Below are 22,325 nucleotides of genomic sequence, written 5' to 3' on the forward strand. Positions count from 1 at the left end.
TGCTGTTTTATTGATGGAATCCCATCAGCTTAAGACCGAGGCCTTGGCTACACTGGCGCTGTACAGCGCTACAACTTGCTGCGCTCAGGGGTGTGAAAACGCCCCCCCCGAGCGCAGCGAGTGCAGCGCTGTAAAGCGCAATGTAATCAGCACCTGCAGCGCTGCACGCTCGCTCACAGCGCTGCAAGCTATTCCCCTCGGAGAGGTGGAGTACTTACAACGCTGCGAGAGAGCTCTCGCAGTGCTGGCGGCGCGACTACACTCGCGCTTCACAGCGCTGCCGCGGCAGTGCTGTGAATTGCCAAGTGTAGCCAAGGCCCTAGTCAATGTCACTCAAGGAGTTACAAGCAAGTTCAGGTCCAACTCCTGCCCTTTGGTCTGCTGGGCAAATTTGGGGGTTTTACCATTGCATTTACCTGTACAGTTGTTCTCCCTCCCTCACGCAGACAGCAGGGAATCTCATTAAGGTCCTGATCCTGCAGTTGGATCCACGCAGGCCTGGCCGTGCGCCCACCCACAGCTATAATCACACTAAAAAGGGGATGGGGGTCCTTTCTCCCCAAGGGCAGTGATGGCAGGAGGTTGCTTGTAACAGCCGTCAGACAGAAACATGCATTGAAGGCGGAGGGCCTCTCTTGGAGCCTGGCTGGAGTGTAGCAAAGGTGGGAAAGGAATGAAGAAGCTAATAAATAACCCTATTGAAATAGCAGGCGGGAACCTCTCCAGAACAAACATTCCAGGACCCTCCCAGTGCTCGCAGCTCCATTCTCAGGCTCTCAGGTGGAACAGAGGAACAATGATCACTTTGTTAATCCCTTGGTGTCAAATCCAGTTACGTTGGCCCCTCACTACCTGTCCCCTGTTTTGCTTTGACCATCCAGCTGAGACATTACCGGTGTCCAGCAGCCGGCCGGGTGGTCAGCCTAAGAAACAAGGATGGAGGCGCACATCAGACCTGCCAGCTGAGGCAGAAGGTGGAGCTAGGCCTGATTAGGATTAGCTCTACCTGGTCTGGATGATCCTCCTCTTTGCTACAGTGCCCCTATCTGTCCATCAGGGAAGGACGGGATAGCTGGATGCACAGACACAAATGGGAGTTAGGGGCTCGGCTTTCAATGGGAATTGGGTGCCTAACACCCAGTTGTACTTTGAAAATCCCTTAAGGACTATCCAGTAACCAAATGGTTAATAATATACTCTCCCACCCAGTGCATGAAGACCCCCTTCTATTACTGTGACAAATCCATTCATTGAATGAAAGCCAGCAAAACCCAGACTGCCCCAAGCTCACAGCCAGCTGAGGTGAGAGTTTCTTTCTTTTGTGGTTTGTTTTTAAAACCTCTGTGATCTTCTCCCACCCCAGACACAGCCGCCGAGGTCTGAACGCCGAGCGCTTCTGAGCATTCGCTCCCACTGCCCCTTTCCAGCGACGAAAATACAGACCAGCCAGAAACGGAGATTCTTAAAAGGGGCCTTTCTCCATTTTATTTTGATGGAATAAAAATCCTTCACAGTCAGATATCGATATAGAGAGAGAGCTAGAGATACGTATACATATAGATCTTTACATATATATATATACACCTATCTCTATATGGACATATCTATATATGTACATTGTAGAAAACCCAAAAGGCAGCGACTCGTCACAATGTTATAACCCGATGGAGATGTACAATAGACTAGTTGTTGATTGTGAAATGTGCTAGAAGTTTAACAATAGGTTTCTAAATGGATACATCTTGGCTGTACAAAAAGTCAAATTTTTTTTTTTAATTTCTTTTCTTTAAAGACATTTACCAGAGGCACAGTTAATGCGACGGTGTCTGAATGGGGACATGAGCCACACCTAGGCCTGTTTTAATTAATACTTATTCTTTTGAAAGTATTGGTTTTCGAGGATGTTTTTTCCAAGTCTTGCTAGACCGAGTTCAGAGAGACCCATCAACAGTCAACGCGGAACACAGGGGAACAGTTTAACGTCTGGTTTGAATTCACAGTAAGAGCAGATAGCGAGGGAGACTTTGAGAAACACAACACACAAGGTCAGGACTTATGTTTACAGTAGGGCCATCCCAAGTGCTGCCTGCGGGTCTATGCGGATTCCAACAAAGCCGCCTGCGGCTAACCCAACCCCTACCGCCGGCAGGGCCAGGCTCCAACCTGTTCAGCTGCGGGGTTTTTATTGCTGGTGAACCCAGACAACATGTTAGGCCTGATCCTCAGCTGGCCTAAATTGGCATCTCTCCACTGAAGTCAACAGAGCTACGTGGATTGCCAGCAGTTGAGGATCTGCCTCCTGGTTCCTGTAAAGGAACAGACACCAGACAGAGTCAAGCAAATAAGCTGTGGGGATTTAGTTTTGATTTAAAAAACCCAATGTAAATGTAAAGGCAGGTTGGACACACTCCTGTCAGGTCACTTGTCAGGGTCCCACATGCTTGGGTGCTCCCAGTTCAGAGCTTTTAGAAGAGCAAATGTCAGACTTTGAGAAGATCTGAGGCAGTGCAAATGAAAACGCCCTTCAGAGGTTCCAGCTCAGAACCTGACTCCACCATCGCATGGTAAGAAACTGCTTAGGTATTTGGTTTGCTCAGCACACTACTAGGGTGTGGCATTTTGCACCAGTGGGGTAGATCTGCCCATGTGGTTTTGTCCCTCCAGTCATCTGAAAGGAGCCAAGGTACCATGCCGATAGACTAGAGAAATACAGTGTCTTCCTAAGAGATGGGACCAAAACGATACTCTGGACCCAAACTGCCCATACTTGGATTCTGACCAAGTTTGGATCCCCGTCCAAAATTCAGAGTTGCCCCGGTCTCTGTATGGATCTGAATGTAGCCTGTAAAAGTACAGACACAATGGTTGCCAGTGGGGATCAAACTGGTACCTTCAATGCCATAAACACAAGCCCTACATCTGAGTTAAAGGACTCTTTCTGTTAAGAAGTAGAAAGTTGTTATAGTTGCAGGGACCAGCCCCTAGAGGGAGACATGATCATGCATACTAGGGGCCTGATTCACAGCCCAGGGAAGGCAATGGAAAGACTCCCACTTACTCAGATGGAGTTTGAACCAGGGTTTGGGCCAATATATCTTTGTAAGGGAAAGCCAAGATTGATTTCTTCTGAGACAATAACCATTCAAATCCAGAAAAGTACGATCCTTGCTCTTCAGGCCTGACACTGAGTCAAACTACGGATTTTATGATAATCTCTTTGGATATTATTCAAGGATTTATGATCTAAACGAACAGACTCATCTACCAATTTCATCCGTATCCCCAATGGCTCCAATAACTGCCATGTGTCTAACTTAGCTCCGGAACCCTGTATTCCGTTTGATCTGCTAAGGGAGGTCTCCATTAACAAGCTGGCATTTGCTAATAGTTCCCACACTGCAGGAGCCCTGACTGTCATTGTTTCCCTCTTCTACTCAGACCAAGAGTGATCTGTGGGCCCTGTGAGGGGGTGTGGCAACAGCTGTGTATATATGTAACAGCTGGCAAATGAAGTTCTAAGGGATCCCTCCCTCACTTGCTGCTCTGCGGCGTGTCTGAGGTGTTGCTGAGGCGGAGTCTGCACTGCGGCTTGTTGCTAGGTTTGGAACGGTTTTCCAGCATGATTGCAGCCATCTGGCTGCAGTTGTAACACTGTTTTGAGCCCCCCAACGAATGCAGTGACAAGCCATGCGACAATTGCGCATGCTTGGCAAATATAGGCAGAGCATGAGAACTAGATTACTTGGGAGCTAGTCCGGAGCATGTTATTGGCTAGCACAAGTTGTTCCAAGAAATATCTGCGCACACTGGCCGGGGAAATCATGGGGATCAATAAATGTGCTGGAAACCAGGTGACAAGCATAGCTCCCAGAGAGGCAATCCTGAATTGGCCAGTAGCTAGCATAGGTCAAGCTCTAAACACAGATGGGGATGAGAAGGGCAGATCCTGCTAATAATTTCATGGCAAAGGAGCTGCCAAAGGCAGCTGATTACTAACAGAAGGTGGTTCCTAAGAAAAGATGGGCAATATTTCCTTAATAGTGGAAGATCCAGGCCCTTCTGCGATCCCCTGTCCAGCAGGCACTGAGACTCACCCTGCCAGGGGCTGACTCCGGCTGGCTTGCCAAGCCAGTTGCTAGGAGTTCCAAAGGGAAGGGGAAATGGAGCGATGGCTCCGTGGTGCAACATCTCTCAGGGGTGCTTGCACGGTCCCAGGCAATGTGCAGGGGCAACTTCCATGGTGTTTGGAGAAGGGCCCTGGTGGCAAATGTCCTGGAGGGGCAGAAGTGGTCATGTGCGCGGATTTTATATCTTAAGCTACAGGGATAAAAACAGGAGAATTCTTCGCACTGTATCAAATCTGGGGCTAACCAGGCCTTCACTGTTGTCACCCACCCCAGCAGCTCGGTTCCTCACTGCTTGAGCTAATGGCCTCTCGCCACGGGATGCAAACAGCATAGGTCCTATAACGGAGTTGAGCAGTTCAAATTCCATCCAGCAGTGGGCAATAGTTCACACACATTAGCCTGATCACTACAGAGCACACTGGCATGCCCCTTGTGCCAACCCATGGCCTGTTGTGGCCTTGAGCCCCACCTCAATCAGTGAGACGTTACTACCTGTAGGAAGTTTATTCTTTGTGAGGGACATTTAATAAGTTCTCTCCTTTGAGGCGAGGGGCACAAGGGGGCAGGCAGGGGGGAAAAGGCTGTTCTCTTTGTTCTCCCATAGCACTTTCAAAAATAGGTCTATTTTTCCAACCCCTTTCAGCTGGAGATCTCAGAGCATCTTACAAACAGTAAAGAATGAACACCATTCTGAGACAGGGAAGGATTATTATCCCCATTCTACAGCTGGGGAAACGGAGGCACAGAGACATGCCAGGACTTGCCCAAGATCATTTAGCAAGTCAGCAGCCATGTTGGGAACTGAATCCAGATCTCCTTACTGCCAGTCCCAGTTGTTAATCACTCAACTGTGCTTACTAAGGCTAATGAGAATAACTAGGTCGGCAGAGAAATACACGAAGGAAAAACCTATGAGTCTCATTTCATTACATGCTGCAATTTTTCCTTTATGGAGCCCGAGTTCGGGCTCAGCGATGGGAGCATCTGTCACTCCTGAGTTAAGATGGGCTGAGTCTATCCAGACATGCCAAGCAGGGGTCATGAATAAAGAAGTCTGACTTCAGGTTTTGCCTCTGAAATCTTTTATTCCCTAATAACCTGGGCATTAAGGAGCTTTAGGGATAGAGATAACGTGACACTCACAGGACCCAGTGCTGCTGCTAGCTGTTAGCCTACGATAAACAGAGTTGTTTAGATTCCCAATCCACCTCCCACTGAAGTCCACGGAGTCCGTGGGAGTTAAATGGCACCCTTCATTTGGCGTAGGCCAGTTCTATAACCCTGCACTCATACAGCCCCTGAAATCAAAGGATCTCAATGTACTTTTGCAGGTGGAGTTTCTGGGGAAACAGAGACAGAGAGATGAAGAGACTTGCCCAAGTCAGCACTAGAACTGGGAAAAGAACCAAGATCTCTCAACTCCCTCTCCCCAGTGTAGAGGAAGTTTTGATCAATGCTTATTTCCTTAATAGATTCTGAGCCCTTTTCCAGTGGACAGATTCTCCTCTGCAAGCCCACATCCAATGCCCTAGCATCGTCTACCATTTCAAATCATAGAAACATAGAATTGTAGAATATGAGGGTTGGAAGGGACCATAGGAGGTCATCTAGTCCAACCCCCCACTCATAGCAGGACCAATCCCCAACTAAATCATCCCAGCCAGGGCTTTGTCAAGCCCGACCTTAAAAACCTCTAAGGATGGAGATTCCACCACCTCCCTAGGTATCCCATTCCAGTGCTTCACCACCCTCCTAGTGAAAAAGTTTTTCCTAATATCCAACCTAAACCTGCAACTTGAGACCATTACTCCTTGTTCTGTCATCTGCTACCACTGAGAACCGTCTAGATCCATCCTCTTTGGAACCCCCTTTCAGGTAGTTGAAGGCACCTATCAAATCCCCCCTCATTCTTCTCTTCTGCAGACTAAATAATCCCAGAAATTATTGAAGGAATAATGAAGGAAATAATGAAGGAAACCATTCCAAACCCATAATTCAAACACCCTAACTTGGCCTTTGGTCATGATGGCCCTGGGCTCATCATCTCAAACAAGCTATAAAGTGCCATCAGCAGAAGGAAATCCTGAAGCATACTGGATCATTAGCCATGTTTACGGCCATTGAAGCCAGGTAGATGGGGTAATAGGGCTGGTGGCAGAGTTCAACAGTGGGTTTCCTAAGAGGCTATCCCGATTTGAGCATTTCTTCTGAGCATCCAAGTCTCAGAAAAATGGAGGGAGCTTCACGGCTTTGCCTAGGTGGGCTTTGTGGAAGGCTCGCGCCAAAGCAACAACAGGAAGTCAACATCTCAGGTTCCCCACAGGACTATCAATGGGCAGAAGGAACACACAGATAAACAGGACAGCAAGGGATGTGATCCAGGGAGATGGAGAACACCTCCCATTCCTACTGGAGTCAATGGGGATTTGAGCACCTTGTAGGATCAGGCCTGTAGTCTAGAACTTCGCTCTTGAAAATGACTTCTGCTCTTACTGCCAATCCCAGTCACCCACATAGAAGTCACAGAGATTTCTTTTTTTGTTTTGTTTAATAATCATATATACAGAACTAGACCGTTATTTACATCCAAGTACACTTGTCTCTGTATAACTTAGCAGCATATAGTATGTGATTCGGTTCCTATTTCAGTTAATAAGCACTTCACACACAGAAAACCGTCAGTGATTTTCCTACAGTTTTACGCTAGCAACGCTATTGTTTGCTTGTCTGTTTGTAGCGACGTGGTTGATCGCCGGTCAGTCGATTGGTGGAAACTAAGCAGTACTGGGCATAGCTAGGTGCGCAGTTTTTATCTCTAATCCTTTCCCGTATGGCTGTGAAGCCATTACACACCTGCTGCTCTGGAGACGAGCCAAAGCAACCCAGGTGTGACGTCTTAAAGCAACAGAAGCAAAATCATGGAAGAAAACCAAACACACAAAGAAACAAAGGATCTGATTCTTCCCTCCCTTACACGAGTGTGACTCATTTGAGCTAAATCTTCAGCTAACGTAAGTCCAGGGCTCTGTGGCAATGAAGTTATGCTGATGCTCACCAGCCAAAGATCTGCCCTACTGACTTCAATGGAGTCATTAAGGATCAGAACCTTCTGCTTGGCAACTCACCTGCAAGAGGCACCTCCGGCAGCTCGCTGGGGCATTAGCTCAGTGCTGACCTGGGAGGGAAGAATGCCCTTTACTGAATCACCAGCCTAACATCCGAGCGCACCTCAGGTATTCGGTGCGGCTCTCCCACCGAAGGAATGGCGGGCTCACAGCTGCATAGTTCAAGAGATCTGAGTAGATCCCAATCCAAGGTGACGTAGCTGCAGGAAGAATGGTCATGACACACGAACAGAGGGTTGGGAACAGGCATCTTCCGCCTGTAAGGTGGAAACTCTCTGCACAACACCCTCCCCTGTCCTTAAGTGGCTCTGTGGTTCCTAAAATCGGCAGCGCGTCCAGCAGAATGAGTCTGCTACAGACTCAGGGAAAGGAAGGGACCCTACAGGATTCATGGGATAAGTAACCTCAAATGGGCCCCTCAGCCACCCTTTTATAATGGCAACACACGGGCGGGTGTCATACATAAAGAGCAATTCGCAGCACAATCACCCTGCAGAAACGGGGACTTTGCTGTCTGGCTTGTTACAGTGTCTGGCTAATTTGCATAGAAATCAGAGCCAGTGAAGGAAGGGGCCGTGGAGTGTTCAAGGTTCAGCTTTTTCTTTAATTTCCCTTTGCACTGGCTGATTCCTGTCACAGCCTTAATGTCACTTAAACATCGCCAGATCCTCAGCTGGTCTAGCTCCGACTTCGGTGGAGCGACACCGATTTACATTACCTCAGGTTCTGGCCCAGAATCATCTCACACGCCCGCCTCAGTGGCGTACAATGGACATTAAGGGAGGTCTTAAAACACCCCTCCCCCCATTTACTGCAAAGATCTGGGATGCTACAGAGCATTGGATAAATATGTATTTAGGGGCTTTTTAATGCATGGATTGTTGGCCTCCCTACTCTGGGACACACCTAGGGTATATCTTCACAGCAGCTAGACACCTGTGGCTGTGCCAGCCAACTCTGGCTCATTGGACTCGGCTGTTTCATTGCTGGGTAGACTTCTGGGACCCTCACAGGGTCCGGACTCCAGCCCAAGCCCATAATTCTACATAGCAATGAAACAGCCCCCAGCCTGAACCCCCCAGAGCACAAGTCAGCGGGCACAGGCCAGCAGTGGGATTTTCTTTGCTGTGGAGACACCCCCTGAAGGAGCTTTCAGGAGGCGTATTATTGATCTGATTAGATCACTCGTTATTTAGGGAATGTTTCAAGCCTGCAGAACATGTAAATCTGCAATCGGTCTGTTCTGCTCTTGTTGGGCATCAGTAGGAATCTCAGGTATGCATTGAGCTGGTAGAAGGGTTCTCTGGATGGCATCAATGGGAACACAGGTGAACATCAGGGGTGTGAACATTCTCAAAGGCTGATAGGGGCCCTTTAGAATGACAGGGGGAAATCCTGGCCCCACTGAATTCAGTGGCAGTTTCGCCATCAACTTCATTTGAACCAGAATTTCACCCATAGTAATGGAGGAGATCTAACAGGTCCTGGAGCTCATCCCATTCGGAGTCCAGCTACTGTTCCCTGAAAATTCTCGTTACATGATGGTCCGAAAAATTACATGTAAAGTTGGTCTGAAAGCTATTAAAAATATTTGTAGCTGCTCATCACTTTTCCCTTCCACCCAAGGAGCTCAGAGCCCTTTGTGAGCAGGAATAAATTCATCCCTGCGAGGTAGGGAAGGATGGTGATCCTGGTTTAATTTATGGGGAAACTGAGGCCCAGCAAGAAGGCTTGCCCCGGGTCACACAGGCCCCCCACCATCCCTAAACTCATGAAGAAGCCTAACGCTGAGGGTTTAGGGCACTCAGCCCCTCACACTAACTGACGGGGATTCAGGGTGCTCGGCCCTTCGCAGGAGTAGGCGGGTGGCCAGCTCCACTCAAGTCAAGGGAGTTACTTGGCTTTACGTCAGCGGAGGAACAGGCCCAGCTAATTTAAAATGACAGAAACAGGGCCTAATTTTGTACACACGTAATTCAGCCTTCACACACAAACTAGGTATTTGCAGACCTATGTGGCCCAGGTATGGCTCCAACAGGCCAACAACTGGGCATGCATATTAGACACAGACACCCCCTCTCGCCCCCGGGGCACAGAATGTTTGCCTGTGGAACTGCACTGACTGTAACTGCAGGCACCGGGGAGGGAAAACAAGCCCTCGCCTGGGAACGGCGCCAGGTCTAACAGCAGCAGAACTGGCAGGCGCTGCCACGCCGACGTTCTAGCCGAGTCCTCCTCTCTGGTGTCTGCATGCTGCTCTGCACACACAGCCTCAGCCCTTTGCGCCCTCGAGCAGCACCTGTTATTGCTCACTCTGCTGCCTGGCTCGGGGCGGATTAACCATCGGCACCTGGAGACCCGAGCAGGGACACAATTGCACCATTACAAATGGGCAGCAAAGCGAGAAATCAAGCTTGCAATGGTCTCGTCCATTGTTAAGACTGGAATGCAATAACGCGCCCAGCTGAAGCCCTCGCTGACGGACGGTGGCTGGGAAGCAATGCCCCCTCCCGCGCCGTCCTGGCTCTACACACAGAGAGGACGGTGGCTAAGGTTGCTCCTCTTCATATGACTGGGAGCTTTGACACTGATCTGGCTCCCGTTGACGTCAATCTCCCTCCTACTGTAAGTGCTTCTGCTCCCATAACGGGGCTACAGGGCCTACAGTCAGCGCCGGACTCCTCTCTCACAAGGATGTTATACTGGAGTCCCATTGACTTCAATGGAGCAGCAGCGGATTTAGGGCCTCATCCAAAGCCCGTTAAGTCAATGAGACTTTCCACTGGGCTTTGCATCAGGCCCACCCTGTATATTCAGTATGTGCACCCCCATCTCCAAGCGCCAAGCCCACTCCTTATCCTACCTAGCCCACCCCAAGACCAGGGCAGTGCCATTTGGCCATCAATCAAACACCGTTTGTGAGGCAGATGGCTTGGGCTCGTTTCCGGTTTCACAAGTATTTGCCTTAGTTTTTGCCGGACTGATGCAATATGTTTTCTTTGCCTCCCCTAGTACAAGAGCAGCAGGGGGAAAACTGAGGAGCCCTCCCAGGACAGGCTGCGATGGGTCATCCTGCGAGAAGCCTTCACTTGTATAGCAACAGCGACCATTGTCATCCACCAGCACCACCCATAGCCCGTGCTGATCACTGCTGGCGCCTGCTCAAAGGGCAAAGTCCGCTGGAAAACAACAGCCTGAAACTCCCTGAGAATTGGTCAGTTTCCCCTTTCTGCCGTGAGCCCTGCTTGCTGAATCCTGGGCTTTCCCCAAGATGTTGTAAATCCCAACCAAAGTTCAACACCTCCCCCCCGCCAAGGAATTGTGAGCCACCAGCTCGTAGTGCGAGCTCAGCTGAGGGGACATATGGAAAATGAGCAGTTTCCATGTCTTTTCTCGTCTGCTTTCCACAGCGCTGAGCCTGTCTCGTCCTGCCGCTCTCGCCCAATACACGCTCGGGCCTGAACTCTCATTGAAATCACTGTGTAGGGGTTTGTGTCGCTGCTCATTCGACACCCTGTGCATCTTTGTTTCTTCTAGCTCTCCCTCTGAAAAGGACACTGGGCTTCCTCCTGAGTGACACCGAGTCTCCCGCACACCACTGCGTCAACTGAGTCCCACCTGAAGACCCCGTTACACTTCCGGAAGGGTGTGACACATCTTTAGTAGGAGACAGAATCAGGCCCATTTATGGCTGAATGCTGCCCTTGGGTCCAGGTGTGAGACTTGGCAATTGTACGCCCGCATCTGCAGGCAGACCTGGGCCCCTAGGATTTTCCTACGTCCCCGACTCAGCATGGTTCATAGGCACATGCCTAGAATATCAGGGTTGGAAGAGACCTCAGGAGTCATCTAGTCCAACTCCCTGCTCAAAGCAGGACCAACACCAACTAAATCATCCCAGCCAGGGCTTTGTCAAGCTGGGCCTTAAAAACCTCTAAGGAAGGAGATTCCACCACCTCCCTAGGTAACCCATTCCAGTGCTTAGGTCCTTTGTTGAACTGGGGCCTAAGTTACTTCTTATGCTAGGGTCTTAACTCCTGCCACATCTATCCATGGTGCTGATGCTTGTTCACTAGCACGGCAGAGTCTGCAAATGTGTGGGCAGTTTCCTGAGGCCCTTCTGTAACTAGACCACCTCTCCAGGGAACAACGGCAAGAGGAAAGTCAACCCTGGCACCTTTCTTTTGGGAGCAGGATAGTGTCACCACCTGGCGTCCCCCATGGGTTCATTTCTGATTTGGACACACGTGGAAGGAGTTTGAATGCTTCTCTGAAGTTTAGTCAAAGTTCTTTCCTCCGGGATCTCGCCTGAGGAATGGGAATTGCTGCCTGAATTACTGGGGACTCCTTATTTTGGCCAGGCCAGAAATACAGGAAAACTAGTGGGGTTTGCTGCCATTTCTGCTTCTAGTCCTGATCATTGCCCAGAAGTGGAAGGGGACGTGACTGTAAGTAGCAAAGCCAAAGCACAGCATGTTTTCGGAACCTCAAACGCAACTCTCAGTTCATTTTGGGCAGCGGTTGGTGTTGGCTCATTGTACCTATACTGGCTTATTCTAGCCCCTAGTGACATCCTGGACCTTGGCAATTGTCAGCAATGCATTTGCTATAGAGACTTATTTGAATAGGGTCAAAGCCTGGTTTCACTGAAGTCAATGGCAAACCTCCTACTGACTTCACTGGATTAGGCTGTCAGACAAGTATCATCAATACCGTGACGTGCTGAACTGCACGGTTCTTCTGATCCCCAGAGATTTGCTCTATTAGCCAATGTGGCTAAAATGCCCTGAAAAACCCTGTCACTTTGCACTGTTTTGCTGCATGAACTGATAGGGGGGGGGGGGAAAACAAACGCAGAGGGCAGGGGAATTGATGATGGTGGAAGGGATGGCAGCATATAGAGAAGTAACAGTCACGGCAGATTCCTAAAGGGCCACCGGGCCCTTCCTAGCTGTACTAGGAGAAACTGATGTAGCATCATCAATAGTATAACAATGTACATCCACGGTTAGTTTACTTACAGAGCACTGAGGAAGAGAATAAGGGTGGGGGGTTCGGTGCATTCACACCTCTGGTAAAATAGCACATTATTCTTAGGAAGATCACTGGCTGGAGTAGGTAGTACATGCACAGTAATAAAAATTACTTTTATTGACTTGGTCCCTTGTTAGATCTCAGTGGACTCTATTCGCTCCAGCCTGGATGGAGTCCATGGTTTTTTCTCCTCGGTGTAAGGCGGGCTGGTAGCCTTGGTGGTCATCTCATTCACCTTGTGCTCCAGGAGCTGGTTCTTCTGGTACATCTCCACGTAGTTCAGCTGTAGCTGCTTCTGGTATTTGATCACCTTCTCCTTCTCCTCCTGCCACGTGCGCCGCTCCTCCTCAAAGTCTATCACCTGCTGCTCCCGCTGCTGGCGCTCCAGCTTCAGCTCCGTCTGGAGCCGCTCAACCTCCTTCTTCAGGGCAATGACACTGTCCTCGTTCTGGCGCTTCATCTTGGCCTCATCGCTCTCACATGCCAATGGGTCCCTTAGTTTCTCGGTGAGCTCTGCATTGAAATGGCCATGGTGCCCCATGTTGGCCAGTGTCTGCTTCAGGCCAGAGACCTCCAGCTCACAGTGGTTGAGTTTTTCCCTTAGCATCTGCACCTCATTCATCTTTCTCTGCAGCTCATTCTCGCAGACCTCCAGGTTGACAGTCTTGGAGCTGTAGGAGTCTTTCAGGGTGATGATCTGCTCTTCCTTCTCTTTCAGGAAGTTCTTACCTTCTTTGAGCTGAGTCCGCAGCCCCACGATCTCGTTCAGTTTCTGAGAGACATCAGCTTGCGAATCCTTCAGTTGTTGCTTGAGTAGTGAGATCTCACCAGCTTTCTGGCACACCTGGAAGAGCAAGTGAGAGCTAGTCACAAGAGCGCAACATGTGCAAATGGCAATTTTCAGTGGCTTATAACTTGGCTAAATCAGAGAGGCTTTTCGTGGGGTAAGCAGGGGGGAACTCCTTGACTCCAGAATTATCCCTTCTAAATTTTTTTGTTCCCACTCCAGTGCACGGAGGTGATAGAGCTCTTCAAAAACCAACCAACCAACCAACATTAGGGCTAGGGTTGCTAATTTTGGTTGGATGTATTCCTGGAGGTTTCATCACATGACATAATATTTAATTAAAGATTAAACTTTTAATTCCTGGAGGCTCCAGGACAATCCTGGAGGGTTGGCAACCCTAATTAGGGCAAACATGTTAACATTGGCAAAACTACTTCCTTTTGGCTAACTTTGTTCTCGGAAATGGCTGATTCATGTTTGCCGAAACTTACTTCTAAAAATAGTCAGCCTGAGGCAGAGACCAGGAATGGAAAATTTCAGCCTGAAATGTTTAAGTTTGGTAAACGTGTCAGCAACTGAAAACTGGGTCTGATAATGGAAAGTATTAGGAAGTCTTAACTATAGGCATCACTGCCAACTCTCTCTCTCTCTCTCTCAAATAAAAAAACAAAGCATTTGAGCTGTGAATTCAAGGGTTTGTTTGTTTATACACAGAAGTTCCACCAGTTTAGTTTAAATCAGTTTAAAAACTGATTTACTTAAAGTGGTGCAAACCCCTATGTGGACACACATCAGTTTAAACCTGACATACATCAGCTTAGCTACCACCTACCAGCTGAACCAATATAAACCAGATTTAACCCAACTAAAGAGAGTGCACGTACAAAGTTGCACTGGTTTAACTGAAATCAGTTTAAAAAGAGGTCACGGCTTTAGTTAATCCAGAGCAACTCGGTGTGTGGACGAAGCCTTGGCTGTATTACCACATGCCATAGAACAGATCAGAAGAAGTTTCCAAATCTGGATGTAACAAGGATTACAATAATTGGCACCAGTTATTGATGGTGGTTGCGCCATTCTCACAACCTCTCTGCCGCCAATGGGAATAAGGTAAAAGATGTTGACAGAGTTAGAAGGCAAATGGGCACAATGGAAACCCCCATTTCTTTTCCCACCAGTTCATGCACTTCTAAAAATCAGAGGACCCCAAAATGCTTCATGAACCCTAGTTCACAACATCTCTATGGGATTATCACCCCACTGGGGAAAATAAGGCGCAAAGAGAGGTTCTATGACTTAAGAGTAGGGAGGCTGGGAAGAGACTCCAGTAGGCTAGGGTCCCACTGTTCTGCTGTGGCCACAAGCCAACGTGTCTAGTAATCTTTGATGTTGAGCAATTATTTATTCACGCCCGGATTGCTTGGGCAAGGTATCCTTCAGTCCATTAGACACCGGAGGATTTTATCTGAGTTTGACCTCTTTGTTGTACTTGATTAACTAAATGTTTTTTGATCCAGCAAAGCACTTGATTGTGTGTTTAGCTTTAGGCATGTGAGAAGCCCCCCTGAAATTAGTGTTCCAGTGCTTTGCTGCATTGGGATCTATGTTAGCATGGACTGATGCTTTCACTCCCCAGTCACTGGTGTAACTAGTATAATGCTGTGATTTTGCTGGGCCCTTACCTCCCACTTGGTTTCTTCAATCTTGGGAAGAAACTCAGCCTGTTCTTTCTTGAAAGCCACAAATTTTTTCTCCAGCTCTTCTCGCTGCTGGAGAAGTTGCCCCACATCCTCCTGGAGCTTTTTTTTCTCTTGCTGGAGCTTGAAGATCTGGAGCTGCAAGGCCTGTTGAGCCCTCTGGGCCTTCTTGGAGACCTGCTGCAGTTTATTTGCATAATTTTGCCGGAGGTCCTCCATTTCACGTTCCCAGATCTTTTGCTTCTCCTCAAACACTTGGAAGATGGCAGCCTCGCTTTTGTCCAGGTTTCTTCTCATCTGCAAGACTTCCTGCTCCTTCTCCCACAGCCTGTCCTCCAGGTCCTGGATAACGTCATCTGTCGAGGGTGAATGGAAAGGCATTGTTTCATTCAGATGGTTGAGCCTATTGAAAGAAGTAGTACTCTTGCTTGAAGACCGTCCACTGTCTGAGGTAGATATTCCATTGTATCCCACTATGTTCTTATCTACATAGGTTGTGCCAATGCGGTTTATGTGACTAGTTGAAGCACTCATTGGGCCAACGTGCTGACTGTAGCCCGTCCCGTAAGTGGGCAAGCTCGTCAAAGAGTTACGGCCAGAATCGGAAAGACCTCCCACTTGGTTTGTAGTCCTATTAAGGCTGGTCTTCTCCAGTCCGCTTTTGCCTGCAGATGGGCTATTGCTGTTGGTGTGATTCAAACTCTTTCTGTTCTCTGTTATTCCATTGTTCTGCGGCGGGCAGAGATTCTGCATGGAATGGAAGTTTTTAGGAACTACTGGTTTAAAGGCTGAAGGTCTAACTAAGGGCTCATTGCTCTGCAAAGGAAAAAAGAATCACACATCAAACGGAGTCAGGCTTTGTAACAATACACAAAAGCTAATGGGACTGATCCAGAGCTGGGGTAAATCAGTGTAACTCTATAGGCTTTGTTAGAGACAATGGAGCAACACTGACTTACCCCAGCTTAGAATCAGGCCCCATGGTTTTCTACTGCTCAACTTTAAAAGACACTGTAGCTTTTTGGATTTCATATTTGACAGACATCATTGGTAACTACTGCCAGCGCTGTGCTCAAAGCACTCCATTCCCCCTCTCAATCTCTCTCACTCTGTGACTGAACTGAATCAGAATTTGTTCCAAGATCCTATCATCATCCTTTTACACTCTATTCAGGTGATCACCATTTTCTTCTCTGTAAGAGAAAAAGGTGTCATCCTCCCATGGTTCAGAGTTGTTTGACAGCCCAGATAGAAATCGCTCCTTGTTGAGCATTATCTTCAAGTTCCATGGTGCTATTTGTTGCGTCAGACTATGTTTTGAAAGGCTTTTCTTTAGTCAATAAGGGTGTGTTTTTAAAAGGAATATACCCCCTTTTATTGAAAACTAAAGTAAGCCCTTGGACTAGTATGGAAAAAACGTTAGCGATGGCAATTATTTGCTCTGATAAAGTCCAATCCAAAGCTCAGTGAAATTAATGGCAGTCTTTCAACTGACTTCAGTAAGCTTTGGATTGGACCCACATAGAGCCTTTCACTGGAGGATCTCAAAATACTTCAAATATCAGTTCAGCACAGCAAGGTGAAGGGACTTGTCCAGGGTTTCACAGCCAGAGCTGACCCATAAAAGTCTAGCTTCTCTGTTGCCACTAGCCAACTCTCTACATGGAGGCGTACATATGACACACTTGCACAGGCTCCTAAATCCCTTTTAAAAATGATATTTCAGCTCCTAATTCACAAAGACATTGCAAGGCTAAGAATGCCTAAATACCTTTAAAAATCTGGACCTAACCATGACTTGGTAGCCTAGCAGTGAAAGACTCATTATCAATCCCACAAGCTCCCAGAAGATAAAGTTTTACTCTGCTCAGACCACTGAGAATTACAGACCAAGACCTGTCCTGTTCTCTCTGCTTCACTGTCTGGATTTGCATCATTGGACTTGTGCCTTGCAAGCATCACAGGGCACCAAGGTATAACGGAATCTTACCTGGTCCAATTTGCCAGAGACTGGCAATATCTTTGGTGGGTTACTGGGTTCTCTGTACTGGGGAGGAGGCGGCAGGTTTTTCTCGTTGTTGGTGGTAACGTTCCCACAAATGTCTGTCTTCATCTTCTCACTCTTGCGCAAGTCCCCATTGATGTAGAGGGAATTGGAGATCTTCTCTGACTTGTAGGTCTTCTCCTCCCCGGAGTAACGGTTAGAGATCTCCCGCGTGGAATAGCCATTCCGCGAGCCATCAGCCTGCCTGCTGCTGCTCTGAGTCCTGGTTCCCACACTCTTCATCGCAAACTCTTGCTCATTGGCGACTCCGCTGCCCACGCTTCCCATAGTGTTTTGGGAGGCAGATTCAGAGGGCCTGGAGGCAAACGAGTGGAAGGTGTCCTGGCTCTGGTAGCTTGGGTCACTAAGAACAGACAGGGTCTCTAACTTGGCCATGGCAACTCAGAGGTGAAGTTGAGGCACGAGTCAGTGGCACTGAAAGAGAGGAAAAGAAGAGTGTTACTGGATTGCCTTTATTTGCTATCTCCCCTTTGCTCAGCACTGAACACAGAGGAGCAAATGTGTCTCTGAGCGCATGGGCTGAGTGTGCTGGGGCAGGAATACTCCCCTCCCAGCCTGCGGAGCGGGACAGCTACTGCTCTGCACCTGCTCCTGTGACCGTGTTCACTCCCATGACGTCTGAGACCCTGCTTCGCCGGTGGGAGGCAATGGCTGGTGGATTCCGCTAGCAGCAGATCCACTAACTCTGCTCCTCTCCTAATCTGCCCCTGCCCAGTTGTGTGTGCCTCTACGGGCAAGAGCATGCTGGAAGCCCTGCTGCATAGGTTCCCCAAATCCTGTCTATCCCCATGCAGCAGAATTGCTCTGGTTCCTCTCCATCTGGGGATCTTAGGGCTGTGTTCACCGGAGCTGGAGGAGCAGGAAGTGTGCTGTAGCAGGCACGTGTTGCAGCGCTGCCCAACAGCACTCTACTGGGGGTTGAGAGGTTTAAGGTGACCCAGCTACTGAGTCACTGCTGCAATATCTCTCAGGTCAACATAACCTCATAGAGTCACTGCAGATGGAACATTCCTCCATGGAGGTCCCACCTGGTCCCTCATGGGGCCTGGGTGGAATTGTTCCCTCCAGTAAATTCTCCAGTATCGTTTGAAATGTCCTAAGCGATGGCACTTCCACCACCCCCCGGAGAGACTAAATGTGAGCTTTTCCCCCACAACAGTTATACTAAAATTTTCCTTGACAAATTTTTACTCTCTTTATCCCTAAACATTCTCCCTTTGCTCACCCTAAACAAGCCCTGTCCCCTTTGGCTGTTTACCCTTCATACGCTTGCAGATGCTTATCTTGTTCCTCCTCGTTATTGCTGAAGCCAAGCTATTGGTATTTAATTCTTTCCTCCCATGTCGGTTTCTCCAGCCTGGTAAACATTTGTGTGGCTTTCCTCTGAATTCCCTCATATTTATCAGCATTAAATGTAGCCAGAGTGCTCTAGGTATGGATGCACCAGTTCTGAACCTCCAGCCCCAGAAGACCATCTCCGTCCTCTCGCCAATGCAGGCATCTCACTTGGAACATCTTCATACTAAGTGATCGGCCAAAGAGATGACCTCATGGCTACATCCCAGGTCACAGGGGAGTTCTTTAAATCAATGCTGTGAGCCTCTAGAGTGATAAACTATGGCCTGTGTTTTCAAGAACAACTAGTGATTTTGGATCCCTCACTTTTTGGGTCCTCAACATGAGGGACAGTAAATGGGCTGGGTTTTCAGAGGGCAGCTGGTCAGCAGTGTATGGAAATCAGGCCCTCTTTAAAAGTGTCTCAAGTTGGGTACCCAAAATCACTAGTAATTTGAAACTTTAGGCTTATGATCTTTACCGATCACATCTGCACTACACCAGCATCCAAACTATGCTAAATAGGCTCCCAAAGTTCTGCCCCAGCATGCACAGGGTGGGTGGGTGGGGGGGGTTGGTTTAAAGACTGGGATGTACTTTTTAGCCTCAGTCTCTGGTTATGATCCTGGTCAGACATCTAGATGTGCACCCCCAGGGCACCACCACCCATGCTCCACCAGATACTGAAGACATGGCCACCCCATAAAATACAAAGCCCTAAAACGGGTCACTCTAGATTTTGTCTGAATAGGGTTTCTGGGAGAATGACAGTGTTATACTTGATGACAACACCAGGTTTTCTATTCATTTCAATCACTAGTTAATTCAATCCAGCACCTCATCCGTATGAAATCATTTCAATAAAAAACAAAACAAAACTGAAATTCCTTTACTTTGATCACCCTACCGGTTATTACTGGAGAATTTGATCCAATACTAGCTGTGGGCAGTTGTTTATTAGAAGAGAAGGCCAATATTCTGAATGCGAGGGCAGAAGAAAAATCACAAAGAAGAGCCATGTGACAATAATCTGGGCCTGATCCCCTTAGTCATTAAAGTCAAGGGAAAGAGTCTCATTGTCTTCAATGACTCGTAGGCCAGATCTTATAGAACGATATGCTGTTATCCACACAGACACTGATCCCATTTCACTGAAAAGCCACCAATTCTCCATTACCTTACACTCACTGTAGTCATTCATGGTTGTACGAAGGGCGTGTAATGTACTACCAAGCCTGATTTCTTCATTCTGTGCACCTTGGAAGTCGTGTTTCACTTTCGCAGGTGTAAACGGCGACATGGAGTGGGCAAGGCAATGGAGAATCAGGCTCCTGGATTTCATTCTGACTGAGCATGGCAGGGCCTGTCAAAAGCACTGCCAAGAGTTTGGCAAGCTATGATACGCACCCGACTGGTCATTGGCTAACAAGAGCAGATGCTTATTCCAATCAAAATGATGGGAAATGGAGGTGGTAGAAATAAGAGGGAGACACTAATCAAAATAGAAACTGGGTCAAATCCCAAGGGCCTGCCTCGTTTCTTCACTCTGGTAAATTCCTACCCACCTCAAGTTTTGCTTGACTATGCACTGAGCAAGCACTTCAGGGTCTGTCCCACGAGAGGTGCATTAGGTGCTTTGCAAACAGTAAGACGACAAGGTCCCAGTCCTGAAGAGCTTAATTATACTTGGCACTTCCATAGTACCTTTCATCCAAGGATCTCAAAAGCACTTTACAAATACTGGGTCAGATCCTCAGCTAATGCACATCAGCCGCATCTGACTTCAGTAGAGTTACACTGATTTACACGAGCTGAGAATCTGGCCTGGCCTGCAATTAAACCTTGCAACACCTGAGAGAGAGAGGCAAGGCCGGTCTTTTGTTGCAGGGGTCTTCAGTTCTAGGTTTTCCAGGCTAAAACCTCGTGTTGATCGAGGGTGGATGTGGACTGGCTGTAGGGAGTGCAGCAATCCAACCTCAGGGCATCCTGGAGAGGTTCCCATCCCGTACAGTGGAGATAATGATGCCGACCCACCCTGGAGATCCTCAATGGAAAGTACCATGTGAGTCTGATCTGTTAATAGCAGCTCGGTGACACAAAGGGTCAGATCAAGCTGGGGGTCTCAGTGGGAGGTTTCATTCTCCCAGGGTGTCATTGTGAGGTTAGCCCTCCCCCAAGCAAAATAGGACAATCGGTTTTATTTACTTTGGCGAGCCAGCTTAGGTCTAAAGGTTGGCTCCGATACAGCAACTCCTACGCACCCAAGTGTCCCCTGTTATCACAGCATACTCACGGGTCTGGTTATTTGCACTAAAAATGGAATGGAAAAATAAAAGGTTACAATAAGGTCAATGATTTTGGACTTTTATTTTATTCAACTGCATTTCTAGAGACTGCCCTTTGCGTCACCACCACCCTCCCCGGGTTCTGCTCTGAAAAGGTGACCTTATCAAACCGCAGCCCTGCACGTTACACCCCCTTGGGCTTGATCCTGCCTAGGGCAGGTGAGCAGAATTGAGCACCTAAGCACAGGAGAAAAACCGGTGAACCGGGTAGGGGACCAAGATCACATATTAATGAGATTGGTGCCAGGTGGCTGTCAAGTTATGAGGCAAGGGCTTAGCTAAAAGCTTCCCAACAGCATGATGATGAAGAAGATGCTCAAACCTGTACCCTACCCATATTTTAACCCTGTGCTCTTGCGAGTAAGGGTACAAAGGCATGCGAGGATTCCAATCTGGGGTTCTGGTTCAGGTCAGTCTCTCATTGTGTCCTGTTAGTAAAAGCTTCAGGTCTTTCCTGTAAATAATCTCACCCTGATAGCTTTAAGCAAATAAAAGATCCCCAGCTCCTATACAGAAATCCAGTCTGAGAGTACAACGGGCAGAATATATTTCAAACAGCAAACCCTGGACAGGGGAGGTGACACAAGGTTAGCGGTAGAATTTCCACCCCTCAATGTGACTGCCAGGCAGTGAGGTGCTGTCACTTTTCACCCAAGGCACAGTCAACCTGTGGAACTCCTTGCCAGAGGATGTTGTGAAGGCCAAGACTATAACAAGGTTCAAAAAAGACCTAGATAAGTTCATGTAGGATGGATCCATCAATGGCTATCAGCCAGGATTGGCAGGGATGGTGTCCCTAGCCTCGGTTTGCCAGAAGCTGTGAATGGGCAACAGGAGATGGATCACTTGATGATTACCTGTTCTGTTCATTCCCTCTGGGGCACCTGGCATTGGCCACTGTTGGAAGACAGGATACTGGGCTAGATGGACCTTTGATCTGACCCAGTATGGCCTTATGATCTTATCGCTGGGATTTATGGGCTGCTGCCATCCAAATGTTAAGTTCTCAGCCTTTTTGACTTTATGAATTACACCTGTTTGGTGTACCGCTACAGTAAGGCTGGCTCGAGCCAGCTCCACACAGCAGGGAGGGACGTCACCTCCACCCCCTGACTCATTCAGTTGGCCACTGAGCATGTCTGGGCTGTGGGGGGGACACAACCAAAAAAATATAACGCAAAGCGGGGACTCACTTCAAAAAGTTTAAAAACCGCTCAGGGTGCAGGCGGGGAGTAGCTGGGGCTGTGTGCAGGCAGGGGGGTAAGCTCAGGGTGGAGGCAGGGGGTAGCTGGGGCTGTGTGGAGGCAGGGGGTACGTAGGGGCTGTGTGAAGTGAGGGAGTAGCTCAGGGTGTAGGCAGGGGGTACGTAGGGGCTGTGTGAAGTGAGGGAGTAGCTCAGGGTACAGGCAGGGGGTAGCTACGGGCTGTGTACAGTTGTGTGTGGGGGCTACCAGTGCTGCTCCTGGCTTGGGGGGAGGTTTGCCAGCTTCAGCCCCACACCGCTTGCGGCTTCGGGGGCTTGACGGGGTGCTGATACTAGCCCTGTGCCGCTGCTGGCTTTAGCCCTGCACTGCTCCTGGCGGAGGTGGGGGTGGGACTGCTGGCTTTAGCCCCATGCTGCTCCCAGCTTCAGCGCCGGAGCTCAGAGCCAGCCGTGGGGCTCCGCAGCCCCCCTGAAAGAGCTTGCAGACCCCCAGGGGGCCACGGACCGCTGGTTGAGAACCGCTGATCTAGTCCACTGGAAAGGCAAAACACTGAGCCCTCCAGCCCCTCATTGGTGCAAATCTAATTATACACAGTCATTTTTTAA

At 48.6% G+C, this 22,325-nt stretch overlaps 1 protein-coding gene across 10 annotated transcripts in view; it reads right to left on the reverse strand.

Moving 5' to 3' along the window:
- Window positions 1-12,374: 12,374 nt before the first annotated feature.
- The window catches only part of LZTS3 (leucine zipper tumor suppressor family member 3), a 145,256-nt gene continuing 135,305 nt past the window's right edge, over window positions 12,375-22,325 (reverse strand). For 5 of the 10 annotated variants that reach the window (XM_065597271.1, XM_065597272.1, XM_065597269.1 and 2 more), the window contains 4 exons: window positions 20,376-20,480; window positions 16,761-17,249; window positions 14,756-15,586; window positions 12,375-13,130 (listed from right to left, as the gene is read on the reverse strand). In XM_065597271.1, the coding sequence (XP_065453343.1) occupies window positions 12,420-13,130; window positions 14,756-15,586; window positions 16,761-17,210 (1,992 nt within the window). In that variant the 5' untranslated portion in view covers window positions 17,211-17,249; window positions 20,376-20,480 and the 3' untranslated portion in view covers window positions 12,375-12,419. The remainder of the gene's footprint in view (window positions 13,131-14,755; window positions 15,587-16,760; window positions 17,250-20,375; window positions 20,481-22,325) is intronic. The other 5 variants (XM_042855604.2, XM_065597276.1, XM_065597274.1 and 2 more) reach the window with 1 other exon arrangement.

This window comes from Chrysemys picta, chromosome 5, assembly GCF_011386835.1.
Source record: "Chrysemys picta bellii isolate R12L10 chromosome 5, ASM1138683v2, whole genome shotgun sequence".
Classification (NCBI taxonomy): Eukaryota; Metazoa; Chordata; order Testudines; family Emydidae; genus Chrysemys; species Chrysemys picta.